The sequence below is a fragment of the Microcaecilia unicolor genome, chromosome 1 (assembly GCF_901765095.1).
Source record: "Microcaecilia unicolor chromosome 1, aMicUni1.1, whole genome shotgun sequence".
NCBI classification, from domain to species: domain Eukaryota; kingdom Metazoa; phylum Chordata; class Amphibia; order Gymnophiona; family Siphonopidae; genus Microcaecilia; species Microcaecilia unicolor.
The window spans coordinates 769,146,607-769,168,804 of record NC_044031.1 but is presented as its reverse complement, the minus strand read 5'-3'; the positions used below and the strand labels follow the sequence as shown (position 1 = coordinate 769,168,804).

The following is a 22,198-nucleotide window of genomic DNA, read 5'->3' as shown; positions in this document are numbered from 1 at the left end:
GAGTAAACACCAATGATATGATTGACTTTTTGTGGCTGTCAGAAGCTATTTTGCTGTAGCTGCCTGCTGCATCCCATGCGACCACCTAGTTAGACTAATGGTTAAGCTGGCCCCATTTCCAGTTTCAGTACTAGTGTTGGCATCCCTGCTGTTCTGCATACCCTTGGCTGAGGTACTGTATTAGCATCGCTGCTGTCTCCGGTTCCATCAGTCGCCCAGCCTATCTATTACTCATCACAAGAGCATGAACAGAATGTGTTATTGACATCTCTTTCCTGTCACCTAGATGTCAACTGGCAAATCATCCAAAATAGGTTCTGCCTTGCGCCTGCCTCCCATATAGTCTTTATTCAGCTTCACCCACACTTGAGCAGAGTGCCTTGAATAAAGGAGCTGAGATGCAGCCTCTCCTGTGAGAAGTTGGAAGGGGGCAGCCTGCAGGGGCTCAGGCTGTCCCCTTTCCCCTTTTATTGGCACTCCTAAAGTGCTGAAGTGTGAAGCAAGGTATAGAGCATGTAAATGGGATTAGCAAAGGAGGGGAATTCAGTAGCCGAGTGCATAGGATTTATGGCTACAGTGGCTGTTGGTGTGAAGCCTCTAGTTGCAGTAGGCTGCTCTGCAGCAAGGTGAGCAATCTTTCTGGAACCTATGGCCTCAGTGGGAACTCAGAATGAGGCCCATGGCTTCAACGAACTGCCGCTTAGTACTGCAGAAGCCCCATCGTACTCAAGGACTTGTGGCTGGGACCATGTCCAGAGGCTTACTGCCTGGAAGAGAAGATGTATATGGGGGCTTAAAATGCACCGCTGGTTCTCCTGTACTGCTAGAAACATGGTAGGTATCTACTGCGTACAGAAATGGTTTCCTATATGCTACAGCAGCGGTTCCCAAACTGTGCAGTGTGGTACCTGGTGCATTGCAGTGAACTCTCAGGGGTGCCTGGCAAATCCTGACCCCCCCCCCCCCCCCGCCGTCACATGAACCTCTACCGCTCCCCCAATTGCAGCGTCTGCCTCCTCTCGGTCGCCGCTTCCTCCACACACACCCATCCCTGCTGCTGCCGCCGCTTATCTAGATTATCATCATCATCAAAACAAGCTGCAGACACACGGTGCCAGACTCTCTTCATACATGTGTCTGACGATTGTTCCCCTTCGTATCACTTTCTGTTCTGGGGCACAGTTAGCAGCCGTGTGTATGGAGAGTCTGGTCTCATGTGGCTGCAGCTTGTTTTGCCACCGCTGCTGCTCATCTAGAAAAGCAGCAGTGGCAGGGATGGGGGTGTGTGGTGGGGGGGAGTGGGGACAGAGAGGAGGCAGACATTGGATTACGGGAAGGAACAGAGAGGGGACCTAGGCTGGATGAAAGTGGCAAGAGAGGGAGGGGATGGAAGACGCTGGATGGAAGGGGGCGAGAAGGAGGGCATGCATGGGAATTCAGGTGTTGGTGGCTGTAGCATGCTACTGGTTTGTTTGCCCAAGCAAGCAGCATAGAACTTTGACCTTTTCAGCTACTGGGGCTTGGGCATCCCTGCCAGCAAAGGTAGGATTCAATGTTGGGGGGGGGGGGGGAACTTGAGAAGAAATGTGTAGCCCATGCCCCCATGGCCCCACCTAGCTACGCCCCTGATTGTGTGGCTTTGAAGTAAGGGTTGTCCCTAACAATTCTTACATGTATTCTTGGCATACAGGGATCCTGTTACTTGAGCACAGGAAAAGTGATCAAATATGGAGCTCTACTGTTAATGCGGAGTGTTTCAATTTAGTGCATCCTTCACAGTGCAGCAAGATTTTTTCATCTTAAATAGTTTACTGTATTTAGGATGGCTTTTTGGGTGCTGCACTGCTTCTTGCTCTTTGACTTCTTGGGGTTCTGGAATTGCAGGTTCTGATTCAGCACCATCTTCCAGCTATGGCAGGGAATAACTTTCTGAAAGTTTTTTTTTCTTGATTCTGTAAAATACCTTGATACACCCACAAGTTGAGATAGTATTTCAGTGTTCAGCAGGTAAAGATGTTATACAGAGAAGCTGCTTTGTGGTGGGGAAAGCATGTTAGTCAGTTTGTGGATCTCGCTAGCCAGCTGCTTCATGGCACTTATTGTGTGCATTACACTGAAGGACTGCTGAGTCAGGAAATGCAACTTCTGGTAAGGAATCTGCATGTGCAAGTATTTTCCTGATGCAAAATCTTAAAACCGGGAAAAAAGAAACCAGACTAAACTGAAATTCTGTCTCTATTTAAAATTGGTTGTTTCCATTAATCAGTCCATATATTCCAAAGAAATGAATCAGAAGTTGGTCCACATCAAAGAGACAAAAGAGCATTTACAGTTCAGAAACTATAATCATACAGCAATCTGAATAACATCCACTTTTTTTTTTTTTTTTTTTTACATTTGTACCCCGCGCTTTCCCACTCATGGCAGGCTCAATGCGGTGGGCAATGGAGGGATAAGTGACTTGCCCAGAGTCACATGGAGCTGCCTGTGCCGGGAATCGAACTCAGTTCCTCAGTTCCCCAGGACCAAAGTCACCACCCTAACCACTAGGCCACTCCTCCCACTCCTGTAATCAGATCCATTATATTTAAACTTCTCCCTCAATATCGGAGCCCTTATCAAGTGGAAAAAAATCCAGCTGAGCAGGATCAAAATAAATATAACAATTATCTGATAGGTATGGAGCATGTGCAGGCGCTAAAAAAAAAAACCCCCCAAAAAGAGTAGTTTCCAGAGCATTTTGTTGGGGGTGGGTGGTGTGGGGGGGGGGGGGGGGGGGAAAGGCCAATATAAAGTGCAATTGTTTGTTTGTTTTTCTTTTTGGAACTGGAAAAAAGGGAGTTTGGTTTTGTCAAATCTGAGGAGATACAATCAGCCCTGTCAGTTTTAGACACCTGAAAGATTGGTTGTTGGGTACCCAATGACTACACTCTTAGGGACATAGAATCATCTATATTTTGGCCCTGGCATTTTAAGTTCCTCTTTTGTGCTACCTATGGGCTTATACCTAAGGAGGTTAGACAAAGTTGCCTCTTGAGACCCCCTTAAGGAACTTTGGAAGGATTTTAGTAAGGGATGGGGAGATAGTAATATTTGTACTTCTTTGTTGCCTATACATGGTAATGGTACTTTTGTCCCAGGGCAGGAGAGCAGGACCTTGGAGAAGGAGGGTTTTTCTCAGGTTAAGCATTTTCAGTAGGGTGGCTTATTGTCTTTTGATGCCCTTCCTAGTTTGCAGGTTTGTTTATTTATTATAATGATTTATTTACTGCCTTTTTGAAGAAATTCACTCAATATGGTGTACAGCAATAATAAATCAGTCAAACATAAGCAATAGACAATTACAGCAGTAAAATTATTCAAATAACAGTCCAAAGTATGGCATAGTATACTACTTACAATGTCAACACAATATGAAATAAAACATTTTAAGAGACAACTTAGGGTATAAGAAAAGATGGAACTTCAAAATATGCAAGGTAGAGCAATAGGACTAAGAAAATAAGGAAACTAATTTAAGAAAGGTGCTTGAATTACCTGCTTCTTGAAGTAGCGATAGTTTTGTGTTAAGCGAAACCTTTTAGGGAGTGCATTCCAGAGTGGGGGAGAAGGCTCACTGGCGGGTATTATATCATATAATGATGTCCTTTGGAGAGGGTGTGGTCACCTTGGAGGTGACCTTAGTGTCCTTGGTGGGAGGCGTGGCCTAATGGTTACTGCAGCGGGCTTTGATCCTGGCAACCTGGGTTCAATTCCCACTGCCGCTCCTTGTGACTTTGGGCAAGTCACTTAACTCTCCATTGCCCCAGGTACAAAATAAAACGTAGATTTTGAGCCCTCTAGGCACAAAGAAAGTACCTGCATATAATGTGTGCAGCGCTGCATACGTCTAGTAGCGCTGTAGAAATGATTAGTAGTAGTAGTAGTTGGTGATGTGTTTGAGGGTGGGCCTGTTCTGAATCAATTTGAGCTGGTGTAGACCCTTTGTAGTTAGTAATCCCAGCATAGATAATATTACAATAATCATATCTGGAATGAAGGAAGGATAAAATAGTGAACAGAGTGCATCAGTGTCCAATAGATTACAAATTGACCTCAATTTGTGAAGGAAATTTAACAACCTGTGAAATATGAGGACCAAAAGATGGTGCAGAATCTAAAAGTACTCCGAGATAACGGAAAAATGGAACAGGAACAATGGGCCTATCAAACAGGGATGGAATAATATTTGGTGGAGACGATAACCCACTACTACTACTATTTAGCATTTATGTAGCGCTACAAGGCGTACGCAGCGCTGCACAAACATAGAAGAAAGACAGTCCCTGCTCAAAGAGCTTACAATCTAATAGACAAAAAATAAAGTAATCAAATCAATTAATGTGTACAGGAAGGAGGAGAGGAGGGTAGGTGGAGGCGAGTGGTTACAAGTGGTTACGAGTCAAAAGCAATGTTAAAGAGGTGGGCTTTCAGTCTAAATTTAAAGGTGGCCAAGGATGGGGCAAGACGTAGGGGCTCAGGGAGTTTATTCCAGGCGTAGGGTGCAGTGAGACAGAAGGCGCAAAGTCTGGAGTTGGCAGTAGTGGAGAAGGAAACAGATAAGAAGGATTTATCCATGGAGCGGAGTGCACGGGAAGGGGTGTAGGGAAGGACGAGTGTGGAGAGATACTGGGGAGCAGCAGAGTGAGTACATTTATAGGTTAGTAGAAGAAGTTTGAACAGGATGCAAAAACGGATAGGGAGCCAGTGAAGCGACTTGAGGAGAGGGGTAGTATGAGTAAAGCGACCCTGGCGGAAGACAAGACTGGCAGCAGAGTTTTGAACTGATTGGAGAGGGGTGACTAAGTGGGAGGCCAGCAAGAAGTAGATTGCAGAAGTCTAAACGAGAGGTGACAAGGGTGTGGATGAGGGTTTTGGTAGAGTGCTCGGAAAGAAAGGGGCGGATTTTACGAATGTTGTAAAGAAAGAAACGACAGGTCTTGGCGATCTGCTGGATATGAGCAGAGGAGGAGAGAGAAGAGTCAAAGATAACCCCAAGGTTTCGAGCTGAGGAGACAGGGAGAATGAGAGAGCCATCAACAGAAATAGAAAATGGGGGGAGTGGGGAGGTGGGTTTGGGGGGAAAAATGAGAAGCTCGGTTTTGGTCATGTTTAATTTCAGGTGGCGTTGAGACATCCAGACAGCAATGTCAGACAAGCATGCTGAAACTTTGGTTTGGATGCAAGATGAGATATCAGGGGTTGAAAGATAGATTTGGGAGTCGTCAGCATAGAGATGGTAGGAAAAGCCATGGGATGAGATTAATGAACCAAGGGAAGAAGTGTAGGTAGAAAAGAGGAGGGGACCAAGAACAGAACCCTGAGGTACGCCGACAGGCAGAGGGATAGAAGTACAAGAGGATCCACCAGAGTGAACACTGAAGGTGAGGAGGGAGAGGTAGGAAGAGAACCAGGAAAGGACAGAGCCCTGGAATCCAAGTGAGGACAGGGTATCGAGAAGTATGCTGTGATCGACAGTGTCAAAAGCAGCGGAAAGATCAAGAAGAATGAGGATGGAATATTGCCCTCTGGATTTAGCCAGTAATAGGTCATTGGAGACTTTAGTAAGCGCAGTTTCGGTTGTTGTAGCCCAACAGGCTACAGTCTTTTCAGGGTTCAAACCTAAAAGATGATCCTTTAACCAACCTGCCACTTTATTTAAACAAGTTTGGAGTGGCTGTACATAAGAATATAAGAGTAGCCATACTGGGTCAGACCAATGGTCCATCTAGCCCATTACCCTGTTTCCAATAGTGGCCAAGCAAGGTCACAAGTACCTGGCAGAAACCCAAATTGTGGCAACTCTATACTACTAATCCTAGGGCAAGCAGTTGCTTCCCTATGTCTGTCACAATAGTAGACTATGGACTTTTCCTCCAGGAACTTGTCCAAACATTTTTTAAACCCAGATATTTTATTTTATTTTTGTTACATTTGTACCCTGCGCTTTCCCACTCATGGCAGGCTCAATACGGCTTACATGGGGCAATGGAGGGTTAAGTGACTTGCCCAGAGTCACAAGGAGCTGCCTGTGCCGGGAATCGAACTCAGTTCCTCAGTTCCCCAGGACCAAAGTCCACCACCCTGGTCACTCCTCCACTCCTGCACTAACCGTTGTTACTACATCCTCTGGCAAAAGAATTCCAGAGCTTAACTATTTGTTGAGTGAAAAAATATTTCCTCCTATTGTTTTAAAAGTATTTCCATGTAACTTCCTTGAGTGTCCCCTAGTCTTTGCACTTTTGGAACAAGTAAAAAATCTACACCACTCTAGATTTTGTAGACCTCAATCATATCTTCCCTCGTCCGTCTCTGAATTCAGATCCGTGTAATAAACTAAAAGAAAATCATCTGCATAAGAATAGGAACTAATCCCAAAAGATAGAATAAGTCAAACAGATTGAATAGTTCTGGGGAAAGCACTGACCCCTGAGGAACACTACATGACAGAGACTTTAGTAGGGAAGAAATGTTTCCTCAGAGGGTCCCTCTCACTGGCAATGGCGGAACCAGTTGAATGCCCTTATTCTTTGGGAGGTTAGAAAAGCCCACCTGGAGTGCTACATGGGGTGTACCTTTGTTAAGTTGAAGCTGTTACGGTTTATGTACAATGGTTTTATATGTAAGATCTATGTTGCAGCAATGTAATGGAGATCCAGTAGTAATAAGTGTAATGGAGTTTCTTTGTACTGAAAATTCTTTAAATAAATATTAAAAAAAAAAAAGAAAAGCCCACCTGACTTGTAAACACTCTAAACGTTTTTTTTGAGATCTGGTCGGCTTATGTTCAGACTCTTAGCCTAAGAGTCCAGAGCCTAGTTTTGAACCAATTACATAGTGTGCCTTCATAAAATCTCTTTTGACGGTAGCATCCCTCCTAAGGTCAGTCTTCTAGGATTCCCAGATTTTTTTGGGGGGGGAGGGGGGGGGTTGAGGGTAAGTGGGTGAAATGGGCACTTTGGGGGTGGGGGGGGGGGGGGAAGGCTATAAGAGTCCAAGCCTCTCTCCTTTTTATTTGTGTGTGGGGGATGTGTTTCATCCTGTTAAATTTGCTACAATTTGTATGACTACATGGATGCTATTTGTGTTTGCTCTGGTGTTCCTTGCATCATATATTTTACTTATTTGTTACATTTGTATCCCACCTTTTCCCACTTATTAGTAGGCTCAAAGTGGCTTACATAGTTCTGGAGAGGTGATTACAGACTCCGATGTGAACAAATACAGTGTAGAGGTACCGTTACAGTGACAAATATAGTAAAGAAGTATCGGTAAGTAGATTGGGGTGGTTCATCCCAAGCAGAATGTTAGGGTGGGATCGTGTCGGGGTTGAGTTTCTCCGTTTCCTGGTTAAATTGTCATATTTCATTCGGTATTTATGTCAGTTCTGTGGGGTATGTCTTTTTGAAAAGGTTAGTCTTTAGGGTTTTTTTTTTCGGAATTTTAGATGATTATTCATGGTTTTCAGGCGTTTTGGTAGTGAATTCCAGAGCCGTGTGCGTATGTAGGAGAAACGTGACGCGTATGTTGATTTATACTTCAGGCCCTTACAACTTGGGAAGTGAAGGGTTAAGTAGGTTCTGGCTGATTTAGTTGTGTTTCTAATTGGTAAGTCGATTAGTTCAGTTATATAGCTCGGAGCTAGACCATGTATTATTTCCCTACCCTTCTGGGCCAAACCTTCCATTAAGCTCAGCTTGGGCTGTAAACTTCCTAGCTGGCCCTCTTCTTTCTGGGCTCAGGAAATTTTCTAGTTTCCTTTCACTTTTGTTAAAGAGAAACCATCATTTCCATATCATCATGCTGATCAATCCATAGACTGGTGGGTTGTGTCCATCTACCAGCAGGTGGAGATAGAGAGCAATCCTTTTGCCTCCCTATATGTGGTCATGTGCTGCCGGAAACTCCCCAGTATGTTCTCTATCTCAGCAGGTGGTGGTCACACACAGCAGCAGCTCTGGCTAGGCCTCCAAGCCTAATTTTTAGGTTTTGTTGCGTGCCTGGGGTTGAGCGCTCTTCTTGAGCAAGTGCAAACCTGGTGGCGCCAGGTCCCTCCTTTTCTCCCCCCTCCCGCTGGCTCCGTTAAAAAAAAAAATAAAAAAATTTTGGACGTCCTTAAGGGCGTTTATTTCGACGTTTATTTAAACGTTTATTGCAGCTACTCACTGGGACACCAGGTCGTTACAGCTCGGAGCGAGAAGCAGGTAATTTTTACCTTTTTATAGCGGGCAGGGGGTTCCCCGATTGATCTCCACGTGGCCTATGGCGTCGGAGGGCGAGGGCGCGAAGAATCGCTCCCCGGACCGCGTGTGCGCTTCTAGCGGGGATGCGGGGGTTTTAAAGTCTGATTCGCCCTTGTTGTGTGTCAGTTTGGAGGCCGGTCAGTGTCCCGGGTCTTCCTCCGGCGCGGCGGTTTTTCCCGCCATAAACGCCCATCCCCCGCTGCTCGCCTCCGCCATCTTGGCCGGCCACTCTGCTCGGACGGCTTCTTCTTGGGCCGCCCTTGAGCTGAGAGACGTTCATGCCATGGCCGCCCTTGATTTGGGCGACGGCAAAAAAGCGGCTAAAGTTAAGCGCCGTTCTTCCCGCGCGGCTCCTTCGCGGAGTGTCGCGCCGGACGCCATCTTGGATGCGCAGCATGTTGCTCCCCCGCTCTTGCGAGCGCCGGTTGAGGGTGCGTCTAGGGCTGTGGCCCAGGCTGCTGAAATACACAGTCTGGGGGGTTTCTCCCCCAAGTTTATTTTGCTGCTGCATCAGGCCTTCCTTATGCAAAACGCTGCCCCTTCTCCCTTGTCCGATAACGGGGTTGAGGCCCCCGGAAGTAAACGCCCTCGGGTGGATTCCCAGGCCTTAGAGGACGCTGTTTCCTCTGATGTAGATGAGGGCAGCGTATCTGAGTTCTCCCAACGGTCCTTTGGGGATTCCTTGGAGGAGACGGATTCCCGCTCGGATGGAGCGGATGACCCCTCTGCAGCGCGGATCTTTCGCTCAGAGGATTTGCCCAACCTGTTAGTGCAGGCCATGAGCATTTTGAAGATTTCCTCGCCAGAGGACGTCTCTCCCTCAGCCCCTGTTGGCTCTGCCATTATGCTGGGGACGAAGCGCCCGCCTAGAACCTTCCACGTGCATGATGCCATGCACACCTTAATTTCGGCTCAATGGGATGTCCCGGAAGCAAGCCTCAAAGTGGCTAGGGCTATGTCCCGCCTCTATCCTTTGCCTGAAAGTGAACGTGAGGCCTTTATTTGGCCTACCGTGGATTCTTTAATCACTGCGGTGACTAAGAAAGCGGCGTTGCCGGTGGAAGGTGGTACGGCCCTATAGGACGCCCAAGACAGAAGATTGGAAGCGGCTTTAAGGTCGTCCTTCGAGGCGGCTGCCTTAAGTTTGCAGGCCTCAGTTTGCGGCTCCTATGTCGCCAGGGCGTGCCTGACGATTGTGCAGCGGGCTTCCCCCTCGGATCCTTCCTTGAGGGCTGACTGGCCGGCCCTGGAATCGGGCTTGGCTTATTTGGCAGACTTACTGTATGATGTCTTGAGAGCCTTGGCTAAAGGTATGGCTCAGACAGTCTCTGCGCGGCGCTGGCTTTGGCTGAAACATTGGTCTGCGGACCACGCCTCTAAGTCCCGCCTGGCTAAGTTGCCCTTTAAAGGCAAGCTGCTCTTTGGGGTCGAGCTGGACAAAATCGTGACCGATCTCGGCACGTCTAAGGGCAAGAGGTTACCAGAGGTCAGGGCTCGGGCCAGTGCTCGCCCCGGTATCTCCAGAGGACGGTTTCAAGAAGCCCGTCGGTACCGCCCGGGCAAGTCGGGCTCCTCTGCCCCCTCTTCCTTCAAAAGGAACTTCTCCCCCAAGCAGCATTCCTTTCGCAGAGACCGCCGTCCCGGAGGTACGCCCTCCGGTCCTCCCCCAGGGTCTCGTACCCAATGACGGGGTCCTGGTCCATGGCCCAGTGCAGATTGGAGGACGCCTGTCCTCGTTTCTGGGCGAGTGGACCAAAGTAACTTCAGACGCTTGGGTGCTGGAAGTCATCAGAGACGGCTACAAGTAAGAGTTCTGCCGACCCTTAAGAGACGGGTTTGTACTCTCTCCCTGCAAGTCTCCGGTCAAAGCTGTGGCAGTGCAGCAGACCTTGGACAACCTGATCCGCCTGGGTGCGGTCGTTCCGGTGCCAGAAAATCAGATTGGCAAGGGACGTTACTCCATTTACTTTGTGGTACCAAAGAAAGGAGGTTCTGTCCGGCCTATCCTCAACCTCAAAGGGGTCAATCGGACCTTGAAAGTGCGGCACTTTCGCATGGAGACTCTCCGCTCTGTTATAGCGGCAGTGAAGGCAGGAGAGTTCTTGGCTTTCTTTTTTTTTTTTTTTTTTTTATTATTCTGTTTATTCAATTTAATATTTCATTTACGCATATACATAAATTGGAATTTTAAAGAAATATACAATAATGGAAAAAAGACAATCAGGTAAAGAAAAAATATATGTTTGTCCACATTAATGATCCAAGAACTAGGAACTCAAATTTAAAACAAAATAGCTGAGGCGGTTCCCACCCCAGTCAATTTTAACAACAGGAAAGACAAGAAATCAAGTCGGGGCAACCGATTATAGCATTCAATCCTGACAAACAACAGACTACTCTTTACTCACTATAAATTCTAAAAGTTTTCCCGGCTCAAAGAAAATGTAATTAGTGGATTGAAAAGTAATATAACATTTGCAAGGAAATTTAAGTATAAAGGATCCACCTAATTGTAGGACCCTTGCTTTTAATAATAAAAAGCCTTTTCTTTTTCTTTGTGTCTCTCGAGAGAGATCAGGGAACACTTGAATTTTTGAACCTAGGAAAGGTGTAGAGATATGGCGAAAAAATAACCTAAATATATTATTACGGTCCAATTCTAATGCAAACGAAACCAGCAATGTTGTCCTTTCTGTAATAACATCCATTGAACTTTCCAAAATCTGAGTTAAGTTCAAATCAGGTAGAGAAGGTTGTACATTATTAACTCGAGCTCCAGAAATGTATAACACCCTAGTAAGAGGAGGAAAAGCTTCTGAGGGAAGCCCCAGAACTTCAATAAAGTATTTTTTTAACATTTCCTTAGCTGGAGTCAAAGGAGATTTAGGAAAGTTCAAAAAGCGTAAATTATTCCTTCGTAGTTGGTTTTCCATATAGTCAATTTTTTTCCCTTGAATGGTATTATCTTTGATAACTGCAGAAATAGATTCCTTTATAGAATTTACCTCAGGTTCAAGATGGTCGATTCTATTCATCTGTTCAGTTACCTTAGTGGAAAGTTCTGAGTGAGCCTGAGATAACTTCCCCATATCTGTACGCAAAGTTTCTGCTACTTGGAGTAGTGTGTTGTTTAGTCCTTGGATTGCCTCCCAAATGGAGTCCATTGTAACAACAGATGGTCTAACTAATTCCCGGACACTAACGGAGGGCTCACTCAGTTGTCGCTCAGGCAAAGCCGCTAACAGCCTCAAGCCTGTTTGCGAGGGTGTTTCCAACGGAGATGAGGTAGCTATGGGGTCTCCACTGCTATCGGCAGGGACTACACTACCGGTCGCTCCCGCCAATTGCCTCTCCATAGCCATCTGTTCCCCTCCGGGTCTCTGGGGCGTTGTTATCGGAGGGGGACTCAACGTCACTCCCTCTATGCTGAGGTCCGACGTTTCCATCGGGCCCCTCGAAGCGCCGGCTTGAGTCCTCTGCAACAGCAGTCCCGCCTCCTCCAACGTCGTCTGCCGAGAGGGAAAGGGGTTCACCCGTCCTGTGGAGCTCGGTAAGTTGGATTTACCCTTTCTCTTCCCCATAATCAACCAGGGAAGGTTCCAACTCGCGATTGTGATGTAAGGGGTCAGGAGCTGCTGTTCATGCGTCTTTCCAGATCGCCATCTTGGATCTCCACTCAGTTCTTGGCTTTCTTGGACATCAAGGAAGCGTACCTGCATATTCCCATCTGGCCTCCTCATCAACGCTTTCTGCGTTTTGCAGTCCTGGGCCGACACTTCCAGTTCAGAGCCCTCCCTTTCGGGTTGGCTACTGCTCTGCGGACCTTCTCCAAAGTAATGGTGGTCATCGCGGCCTTCCTGCGAAAGGAAGGAGTACAAGTCCATCCTTATCTGGACGACTGGTTGATCCGAGCCCCCTCTTATGCAGAGTGCGGCAAAGCTGTGGACCGGGTGGTTGCTCTTTTGAGCTCCCTGGGGTGGATCATCAACTGGGAGAAGAGCCAGCTGCGCCCGACTCAGTCCCTGGAGTATCTGGGAGTTCGATTCGACACCCAAGTGGGCAGAGTGTTCCTGCCAGACAATCGGATTGTCAAGCTTCAGGCTCAGGTGGACCAGTTCCTAGTAGCCTCTCCTCTTCGGGCTTGGGACTATGTGCAGCTGTTGGGCTCTATGACGGCCACGATGGAAGTAGTGCCCTGGGCCAGGGCTCATATGAGACCACTACAACACTCTCTGCTGCAGCGCTGGACTCCGATGTCGGAGGATTATGCTGTGCGCCTTCCCTTGGACCCAGCAGTGCACAAGGCGCTGAGCTGGTGGATGCAGACAGACAAGTTGTCTGCAGGAATGCCTCTGGTGACCCCGGAGTGGATTGTCGTCACGACGGACGCCTCTTTGTCGGGCTGGGGAGCCCACTGCTTGGGAAGGACAGCGCAGGGGCTCTGGTCTCCTGCAGAGGCAAAGTGGTCTATCAACCTCCTGGAACTCAGAGCCATTCGGTTGGCGCTTTTGGAGTTCCTCCCGGTACTGGCGTTGAAGCCAGTACGGGTCCTGTCGGACAATGCCACAGCTGTGGCCTATGTCAACACATTGCCGGAGTCATGAATGTCAAGGCGGACTTTCTCAGTCGCCATACCTTGGAGCCCGGAGAGTGGCAGCTTATCTGCTCAGGCGTTCTTGGACATCACGAAGCGCTGGGGCCAGCCGAGCCTAGATCTGATGGCGTCATCGGCCATTTGCCAAGTGCCGCGCTTTTTCAGCAGAGGACGGGACCCTCGATCCCTGGGAGTAGATGCTCTTCTCCAACAGTGGCCGACACAAGAGCTTCTCTATGTGTTCCCGCCCTGGCCCATGTTGGGCAGGGTGCTAGACCGGGTGGCAAAGCATCCGGGCCGGATAATCCTGGTGGGTCCGGACTGGCCCAGACGTCCCTGGTATGTGGACTTGATCAGGCTCTCAGTCGATGATCCTCTGCGGCTGCCAGTGGAGCAGGGCCTGTTACATCAGGGTCCCGTGGTGATGGAGGATCCCTCCCCCTTTGGTCTTACGGCCTGGCTATTGAGCGGCAGCGTCTGAGAAAGAAGGGCTTCTCAGACAAGGTCATCGCCACTGTGCTGAGAGCGAGGAAGCGCTCTACTTCTACTGCTTACGCCAGGGTTTGGCGTATCTTTGCAGCGTGGTGTGAAGCAGGCTCCCTTTCTCCCTTCACTGCTCCAATTTCTTTAGTGTTGGCGTTCCTGCAAGAAGGTCTGGAGAAAGGCCTGTCGCTCAGTTCCCTTAAAGTCCAGGTAGCGGCTCTGGCTTGCTTCAGGGGCCGCCTGAAGGGTGCTTCCCTGGCTTCGCAGCCAGATGTGGTGCGCTTTCTCAAGGGAGTTAATCACCTGCGCCCTCCTCTGCACTCAGTGGTGCCTGCGTGGAATCTCAACCTGGTGCTAAGAGCCTTGCAGAAGCCGCCTTTTGAACCCTTGTCGAGGGCATCTTTGAAAGACCTGACGTTGAAAGCAGTCTTTTTGGTGGCTATCACTTCAGCCAGAAGAGTTTCCGAGCTCCAGGCGCTCTCATGTAGAGAGCCTTTTCTGCAGTTCACTGAGGCAGGAGTGACTATTCACACAGTGCCTTCCTTCCTGCCCAAGATTGTTTCTCGCTTCCATGTGAATCAGCAGCTCTGTCTCCCTTCCTTTCGTAGGGAGGACTACCCAGAGGAATACTCTGCTCTCAAATATCTGGATGTGAGACGTGTCATCATCAGATACTTGGAAGTGACCAATGATTTCCGGAAATCGGATCATCTGTTTGTCCTGTTTGCAGGTCCTCGTAAGGGTCTGCAGGCTGCTAAGCCTACAGTGGCAAGATGGGTCAAGGAAGCCATTGCAGCGGCTTATGTGGCCGCGGGGAAGGTGCCGCCTATCCAGCTGAAGGCTCACTCCACTAGAGCTCAGGCGGCCTCGATGGCAGAGGCCGGGTCCGTCTCCTTGGAAGAGATATGCAAGGCGGCAACTTGGGCATCGGCCCATACCTTCTCCAGGCATTACCGCTTGACTGTGGCTGCTCGGGCGGAGGCCCGGTTTGGAGCTTCAGTGTTGCGGTCAGGGATTTCAATGTCCCGCCCTGGGTGAGTACTGCTTCGGTACATCCCACCAGTCTATGGATTGATCAGCATGATGATATGGAAGGTAAAATTATGTATCATACCTGATAATTTTCTTTCCATTAATCATAGCTGATCAATCCATAGCCCCTCCCAAATATCTGTACTGTTTATATTCTGGTTGCATTTCAGGTTCAAGTTTAGTCTTCAGTTCCTGTTCAGGAGGACTTCGTGTTCAAGTTTTTCAATGGATTCTTCAAGAGTTGAGACGAGTTTGTGTTAGTGAGCTGCTGCATTCCTCTCCCCTCCGTTTTACGGGGCTGGATTGAGACTTAAATTCTGCCGGCGCTCCCTCCCGCTTCGTGCGGCAGTAGGGCAGCTTTGTACCCCTCCCGCTTCGGCGGTGTTAGGGTCAGTCAGCTCCTCCCGCGGTTGCGGTTGCAGGATAAGCCAGATCCCCCCGCATCGGCGGGTGTGGTGTCCCTCCCCCGCTCCGCGGGGATGAGCTGGACGGATTCCCCTCCCCCACTTGTGTGGGGATGAGCTGGGTTAATTCCCCTCCCCCGTTTCGGCGGTGGTGAGCTGGGCAGAGTGTCACTTTGTGGGTGTAATTCTCTAAGTGCTGAGTCCTGCGGATGGCGCTTGGATATCGACATACTGAGGAGTTTCCGGCAGCACATGACCACATATAGGGAGGCAAAAGTTTGCTCTCTATCTCCACCTGCTGGTAGATGGACACAACCCACCAGTCTATGGATTGATCAGCTATGATTAATGGAAAGAAAATTATCAGGTATGATACATAATTTTACCTTCTTGTACAGTTTTCAATTTAAACACGTAATCAAGGTCCTTTAAATCTCTGTGGTACCCTTGAGTATGGGCACAACCTGTACCTGTCATAATACATTTACACCAACTTCAGAGCAGGCTTAAACAGTGACATGCAAATATATGCAGTATTGGTGCATATGTTGCCTTTGTACGATAAACTTAAAAGGTGCTTTTTTGCTGCTTTGATGTAGGCATTATGTTAATATTATCTCTAGAAGCATTTGTAATTGTTTAAATTGATACCCCTGATGCGGCCACTCGTCTTGTGACACATACTACACTGACTTAAAAAGTAGGACTTGAAGTGGCCATGTTCCTTATTTTTATTCCTATTGATGTATTTATGATATTTTAGGTTGACAGTTTTCCATATGTAATATTTTACCCCTTTACAATATTTGATTTTAATTGCACTGGTGTGCATTTTATTCTCCCCCTTAGTTCTTTGTGCAACTCACATATATAGAAGAAGGGAAGCAGCACATGTAAGGATGAGAGTATCTGTATGCACAGCCTTGTGTGGTTATCTGGGGCACAGAGAGCTTTTATCATCTTCTAAGCCCATCTCCTGTGTTCTCCATATTTAAAGATTTAAGACTTGCAGCCCCGCAGGGGAGGGGTCCATTCTTTTTTTTCTCTTGTCCTGAAATTGCTTTTTTCCTCAATTTTCTTAGTAAGCCATTGTTTGGTTTGTTTTACAGCAAACTTCAGACTGGAACAAGTATGATGATCGGTTGATGAAGGCAGCAGAAAGGGGTGATGTGGACAAAGTATCATTCATCCTTGCCAAAAAGGGCATCAACCCTTGTAAACTGGATCTAGAAGGCCGTTCTGCGTGAGTTCCGATTACCCCCATCCTTGAGTACACTACCACTTCTTGGAGAAAGATCTCCTTCCATCCGTGTAGATGCCTAGAGTGCTTCAGTGAGATTTATCTATTTAGACATGTTGTACAACTTTAATGATTAAAGTAGGGAGACACAAACAGGAACTCTGTGGTGCTTAACATTAAACATTACTTCCGCACTTTTTCAGCGCATAAGGCGTACAAACGGCAGATTTTTATTTTATTTTTATTTTTGTTACATTTGTACCCCGCACTTTCCCACTCATGGCAGGCTCAATGCGGCTTACATGGGGCAATGGAGGGTTAAGTGACTTGCCCAGAGTCACAAGGAGCTGCCTGTGCCTGAAGTGGGAAATGAACTCAGTTCCTCAGTTCCCCAGGACCAAAGTCCACCACCCTAACCACTAGGCCACTCCTCCCTAAATGTGAAAACACATTTACATGCCCGTTTGTAGAATAGCACCTAAGTGTTTCCATGCGGAACTGCAAAGGAGGTGTAAGGATGACAGGGACTTGGGCGTGGTTTTATAGAATAGCGCAGATCCCAGCACTACATCCTATTATATAAAGTGCATCTATACCGGAATGCCTGGTATAGAATACTGTTCAGTGCTGGTTTGTTTTTTTTTTGAGCGCCATTTACTGAAACCAGCCCAAAGTGCATTCATGGCACTTTATTAAACATGTTTCTATAGAACTGATACAAAAACTTCCAATTTTTGGGATGTTAAGGATTACTTTACTACCATTTGAGCTGTGGAAACAAAGCAAAGTAAAATAATTATAAGTTTGCACAGCACTAAGTCCTGTGAGCAGTGGCAGAAGCAAGATTCTACCATTCCCAAGGGTACAAACCCAAGAAAACACACTCTGGAATGCCTTGTGGAGCAGGAGCATAGTGGTTAGAGCAACAAGTTGAGCACCTGGGAATCCAAGAAAGGGATCTAGGTGTAGTCGTTGATGATACATTGAAACCTGCTGCTCAGTGTGCTGCTGCGGCTAAGAAAGCAAATAGAATGTTAAGTATTATTAGGAAAGGAATGGAAAACAAAAATGAGGATGTTATAATGCCTTTGTATCGCTCCAAGGTGCGACCACACCTCGAATATTGTGTTCAATTCTGTTTGCCACATCTCAAAAAAGATATAGTGGAATTAGAAAAGGTGCAGAAAAGGGCGACAAAAATGATAAAGGGGATGGGACGACTTCCCTGAGAGGAAAGGCTAAAGCGGCTGGGGCTCTTCAGCTTGGAGAAAAGACGGCTGAGGGGAGATATGATAAAGATCTATAAAATAATGAGTGGAGTTGAACGGGTAGATGTGAAGCATCTGTTTATGCTTTCCAAAAATACTAGGACTAGGGGGCATGCGATGAAGCTACAGAGTAGTAAATTTAAAATGAATTGGAGAAATTGTTTCTTCACTCAACATGTAATTAAACTCTGGAATTCTTTGCCAGAGAATGTGGTAAAGGCGGTTAGCTTAGCGGAGTTTAAAAAAGGTTTGGACGGCTTCCTAAAGGAAAAGTCCATAGACCATTATTAAATTGGACATGGGGAGAATCCACTATTTCTGGGATAAGCAGTATAAAATGTGTTGTACTTTTTTGGGATCTTGCCAGGTATTTGTGACCTGGATTGGCCACTGTTGGAAACAGGATGCTGGTCTTGATGGACCTTTGGTCTTTCCCAGTATGGCAATACTTATGTACTTTCTCCCCTGGTGCTCCTTGTGGCCTCAGGCAGTGATTTAACCCTCCTTTGTCTCAGATACAATTAAATTGTAGGCCCTCTTGGGTAGAAGAATATCTACTGTAACAGAGTTTTCAGCTGACTTTGAGCCTGTGCCCTTAATAATCATATATCCTTAGAGGGGGGGGGGGGGTCTGGAGGAAGAGAAGTAGTTTGTTTTCCTATGCAGCAGGAGCCTGATGGTTAGTGCAGTGGGCTGAGAGCCAGGTTTGATTCCCATTGTTGCTCCTTGTGACCCTGGGCAAGTCACTTAACCATCTATTGCCCTAGGTACAAAAAGTATATAATATGTACACTGCTTTGATTGTACCATAGAAAGGTGGGGTATTAAATCCTTTCCCCTTTTTCTTCTCTGGTTTGTGTACGATGCATGATTCAATTTTGCACAAACCACAGGGGGCAGGAAACACAAGTACATTCCCGCACTCTTCTAGGGATGCATAACAATTTAATTGGTGTGTTTAGTTATTCCAAAATGTTTCTCTCTTCACCCTACTATTCTGCTCTTGTAGGTTCCATGTGGTGGCGTCAAAGGGGAATCTCGACTGTTTGAATGCCATCCTGCTGCATGGTGCTGACATCACAGCTAGTGATGCTGTGGGTAGGTGTCTTGTGGACATGGCTTGTAGGGATGTGCACAGAGAAATGTGATTCACTTTTGGATCAGTTAATCTTGCAGTTGTTTTTGCATTCCAAAAACTTTGTTTCATTTAGGTCTATTTAAAGTCAGTTGGATAAGCAATTTTGCACCATTACGGTGAGGTTTTCCATTTGTTTTTATTTATTATTAACGTATCTTTTTATTAAAAAAAAAAAAAAAAGGTTTGAACAGTGCAACAGTCAAAAAACACAACACAAGAAATATATAAGCCCCATACTCCTGACAGAGAAAAAGAATTCTCAGAATAGGCTAGCTGTGGTTCGAGTTCTGGCCGCTTATGACTTCAAACCCCTAATCCCCTCCTCCCAAACCAGAAATCCATTCCCTGTACCTTCCCACCCACTACCACGCGGAGTAGCTATGACAGTATCTAGTTCCTATCCCTAAATGTATTCAAACCTCAAGGAAATTGATGCTAGGGTCCCAGACGAGCAAAAAGAATTGCTGACATTTAGGATAACTGGGCTCCACAAGATTCCTATAACATCAGAGCATATAATTTATTCCTCCTTTATCCACATGTTTATTCACACCTTCAAAGAAATGAAGCAAATTGGTGAGGCAAAACTTTCCTCGGCTGAACCCGTGCTGACTCTGTCCCATTAAACCATGCTTGTCTATGTGCTGTATAATTTTATTCTTTATAATGGTTTCCATTATTTTGCCTGGTACTGACGTCAGGTTTACCAGTCTATAATTTCTCGGATCACCTCTAGAGCTCTTTTTAAAAATCGGCATCACATTGGCCACCCTCCAATCTTCAGGTACTACGGACGATTTTTTTTTTTTAATTTTATTTATAAAGTTTTCATAACAATCATAATATACAACTTATCGATGATAATACACGAAATTAAGAAATTTATGAAAATGATAATCTCACTTAGAAAAATAACTCAATAGTTATCAACCTCTATTCTTAGGAATTGGCCCAAGATTGGAATAAACTAAGAAATTAGATATGTATTACATACACATATATCGTATAATTAAACTTAATGATACAGCTTAGTAAAAATTCGTCTAATTGTTTAGGATCAAAGAATTGAAATGGCTTGGATTGAAATAACACTCGACAAATACAAGGAAACTTAAGTACAAAATTTGTACTTATTGCCAAAGCCCTCGACGCAAAGCTAAAAAAGCCTCACGCCTTTTCTGAATTTCTCTAGCTAAATCTGGATATATTCTTTTAGAGTCCAAGTGCCTTAAGGAAAGTTTTAATATTGCATCTCTATCCATTTCCAGGGCAAAAGAGACCACCGTATTAGTTCTCTGAGTTATAAGCTCTAAAGAGGATTCCAAAAAGGATGCGAGGTTCATTACTTTACCTCTTTGAGCTTGTAAAGTGCCTGAAACAGTTTTAACATTACTTTGTATGTAAAACGCCCTTTCCTTTCTGAGCACACTACCAGAACCCTCATCCACAGTCTTATCAACTGTCGCTTAGACTATTGCAACTTGCTTCTCACAGGTCTCCCCCTTAGGCATCTCTCTCCTCTTCAATCTGTTCAAAATTCTGCTGCACGACTAATATTCCGCCAGGGTCGTTATGCTCATATTAGCCCTCTCCTCAAGTCACTTCACTGGCTTCCTATCCGTTTCCGCATACAGTTCAAACTCCTCTTCCATATCATCAAGCTGATCAATCCATAGACTGGTGGGTTGTGTCCATCTACCAGCAGGTGGAGATAGAGAGCAAACTTTTGCCTCCCTATATGTGGTCATGTGCTGCCGGAAACTCCTCAGTATGTTCTCTATCTCAGCAGGTGGTGGTCACACACAGCAGCAGCTCTGGCTAGGCCTCCAAGCCTAATTTTTAGGTTTTGTTGAGTGCCTGGGGTTGAGGGCTCTTTTGAGCAAGTGCAAACCTGGTGGTGCCAGGTCCCTCCTTTTCTCCCCCCTCCCGCTGGCTCCGTTTACAAAAAAAAAAAATTTTGAACGTCCTTAAAGGCGTTTATTTCGACGTTTATTTAAGCGTCTATTGCAGCTACTCACTGGGACACCAGGTCGTTACAACTCGGAGCGGACAGCAGGTAATTTTTACCTTTTTATAGCGGGCAGGGGGTTCCCCGATCCTTCTCCTCGTGGCATATGGCGTCGGAGGGCGAGGGCGCAAAGGGTCGCTCCCCGGGTCGCTTGAGCGCTTCTAGAGGGGATGCGGGGGTCTTAAAGCCTGATTCGCCCTTGTTGGGTGACAGTTTCGTGACCGATGAATGTCCGGTCCTTCCTCCGGCGTGGCGGTTTTTCCCGCCATAAACGCCCATCCCCCGCTCCTCGCCTCCGCCATCTTGGCCGGCCACGCGGCTCGGACGGCTTCTTCTTGGGCCGCCCTTGAGGTTGGAGACATTAATGCCATGAACGCCCTTAATTTGGGCGACAGCACAGAAGCGGCTAAAGTTAAGAGCCGTTCTTCCCGCGCGGCTCCTTCGCGGAGTTTCGCGCCGGACGCCATTTTGGATGCGCAGCATGTCTCTCCCCCGCTATTGCGAGCGCCGGTTGAGGGTGCGCCTAGGGCTGTTGCCCAGGCTGCGGAAGTGCACAGTCTGGGGGGTTTCTCCCCCGAGTTTGTTTTGCTGCTGCATCAGGCCTTCCTCATGCACAACGCTGCCCCTGCTCCCTCGTCTGGTAAAGAGGTTGAGGTTCCCAGAGGTAAACCCTCGGGTTGATTCCCAGGCCTTGGAGGAATTTGTCTCCTCCGATGTAGATGAGGGCAGCGTGTCTGAGGTCTCCCAACGGTCCTTTGCGGACTCCTTGGAGGAGACGGATCCCCGCTCGGATGGAGCGGATGACCCCTCTGCAGCGCGGCTTTTTCGCCCAGAGGATTTGCCCAACATTGTTGTTACAGGCCATGGACACTTTGAAGATTTCCTCTCCGGAGGACGTCTCTCCCTCAGCCCCTGTTGGCTCTGCCATTATGCTGGGGACGAAGCGCCCGCCTAGAACCTTCCACGTGCATGATGCCATGCACACCTTAATTTCGGCTCAATGGGATGTCCCGGAAGCGAGCCTTAAAGTGGCTAGGGCTATGTCCCGCCTCTATCCTTTGGCTGTGAGTGAACGTGAGGCCTTTCTGTGGCCTACCGTGGATTCTTTAATCACTGCGGTGACTAAGAAAACGGCATTGCCGGTGGAAGGTGGCACGGCCCTAAAGGACGCCCAAGACAGAAGATTGGAGGCGGCCTTAAGGTCGTTCTTTGAGGCGGCTGCTTTAAGTTTGCAGGCCTCAGTTTGCGGCTCCTATGTGGCCAGGGCGTGCCTGACTATGGTGCAGCGGGCTTCCCCCTCGGATCATTCCTTGAGGGCTGATTGGCCGGCCCTGGAATCGGGCTTAGCCTATTTGGCAGACTTGCTGTATGATGTCTTGAGAGCCTCAGCTAAAGGCATGGCTCAGACAGTCTCTGCGCGGCGGTGGCTTTGGCTGAAACATTGGTCTGCTGACCACGCCTCTAAATCCCGCCTGGCTAGATTGCCTTTTAAAGGCAAGCTGCTCTTTGGGGTCGAGCTGGACAAAATCGTGACCGATCTCGGCACGTCTAAGGGCAAGAAGTTACCAGAGGTCAGGGCTCGGGCTAGTGCTCGTCCCGGTACCTCCAGAGGACGGTTTCAGGAAGCCCGTCGGTACCGCCCGGGCAGGTCGGGTTCTTCTGCCCCCTCTTCCTTTAAGAGGAATTTCTCCCCCAAGCAGCATTCCTTTCGCAGAGACCGCCGTCCCGGAGGTGCTCCCTCCGGTCCTC

General features: G+C 47.4%; 1 protein-coding gene across 1 annotated transcript in view; it reads left to right on the top strand.

The window, feature by feature from the left end:
- Window positions 1-385: 385 nt before the first annotated feature.
- Window positions 386-22,198, top strand: part of UACA (uveal autoantigen with coiled-coil domains and ankyrin repeats) — a 146,925-nt gene continuing 125,112 nt past the window's right edge. Inside the window, 3 exon segments of the mRNA XM_030189816.1 lie at window positions 386-834; window positions 15,905-16,038; window positions 18,313-18,401. Of these exon segments, the coding sequence (XP_030045676.1) occupies window positions 649-834; window positions 15,905-16,038; window positions 18,313-18,401 (409 nt within the window). The 5' untranslated portion in view covers window positions 386-648.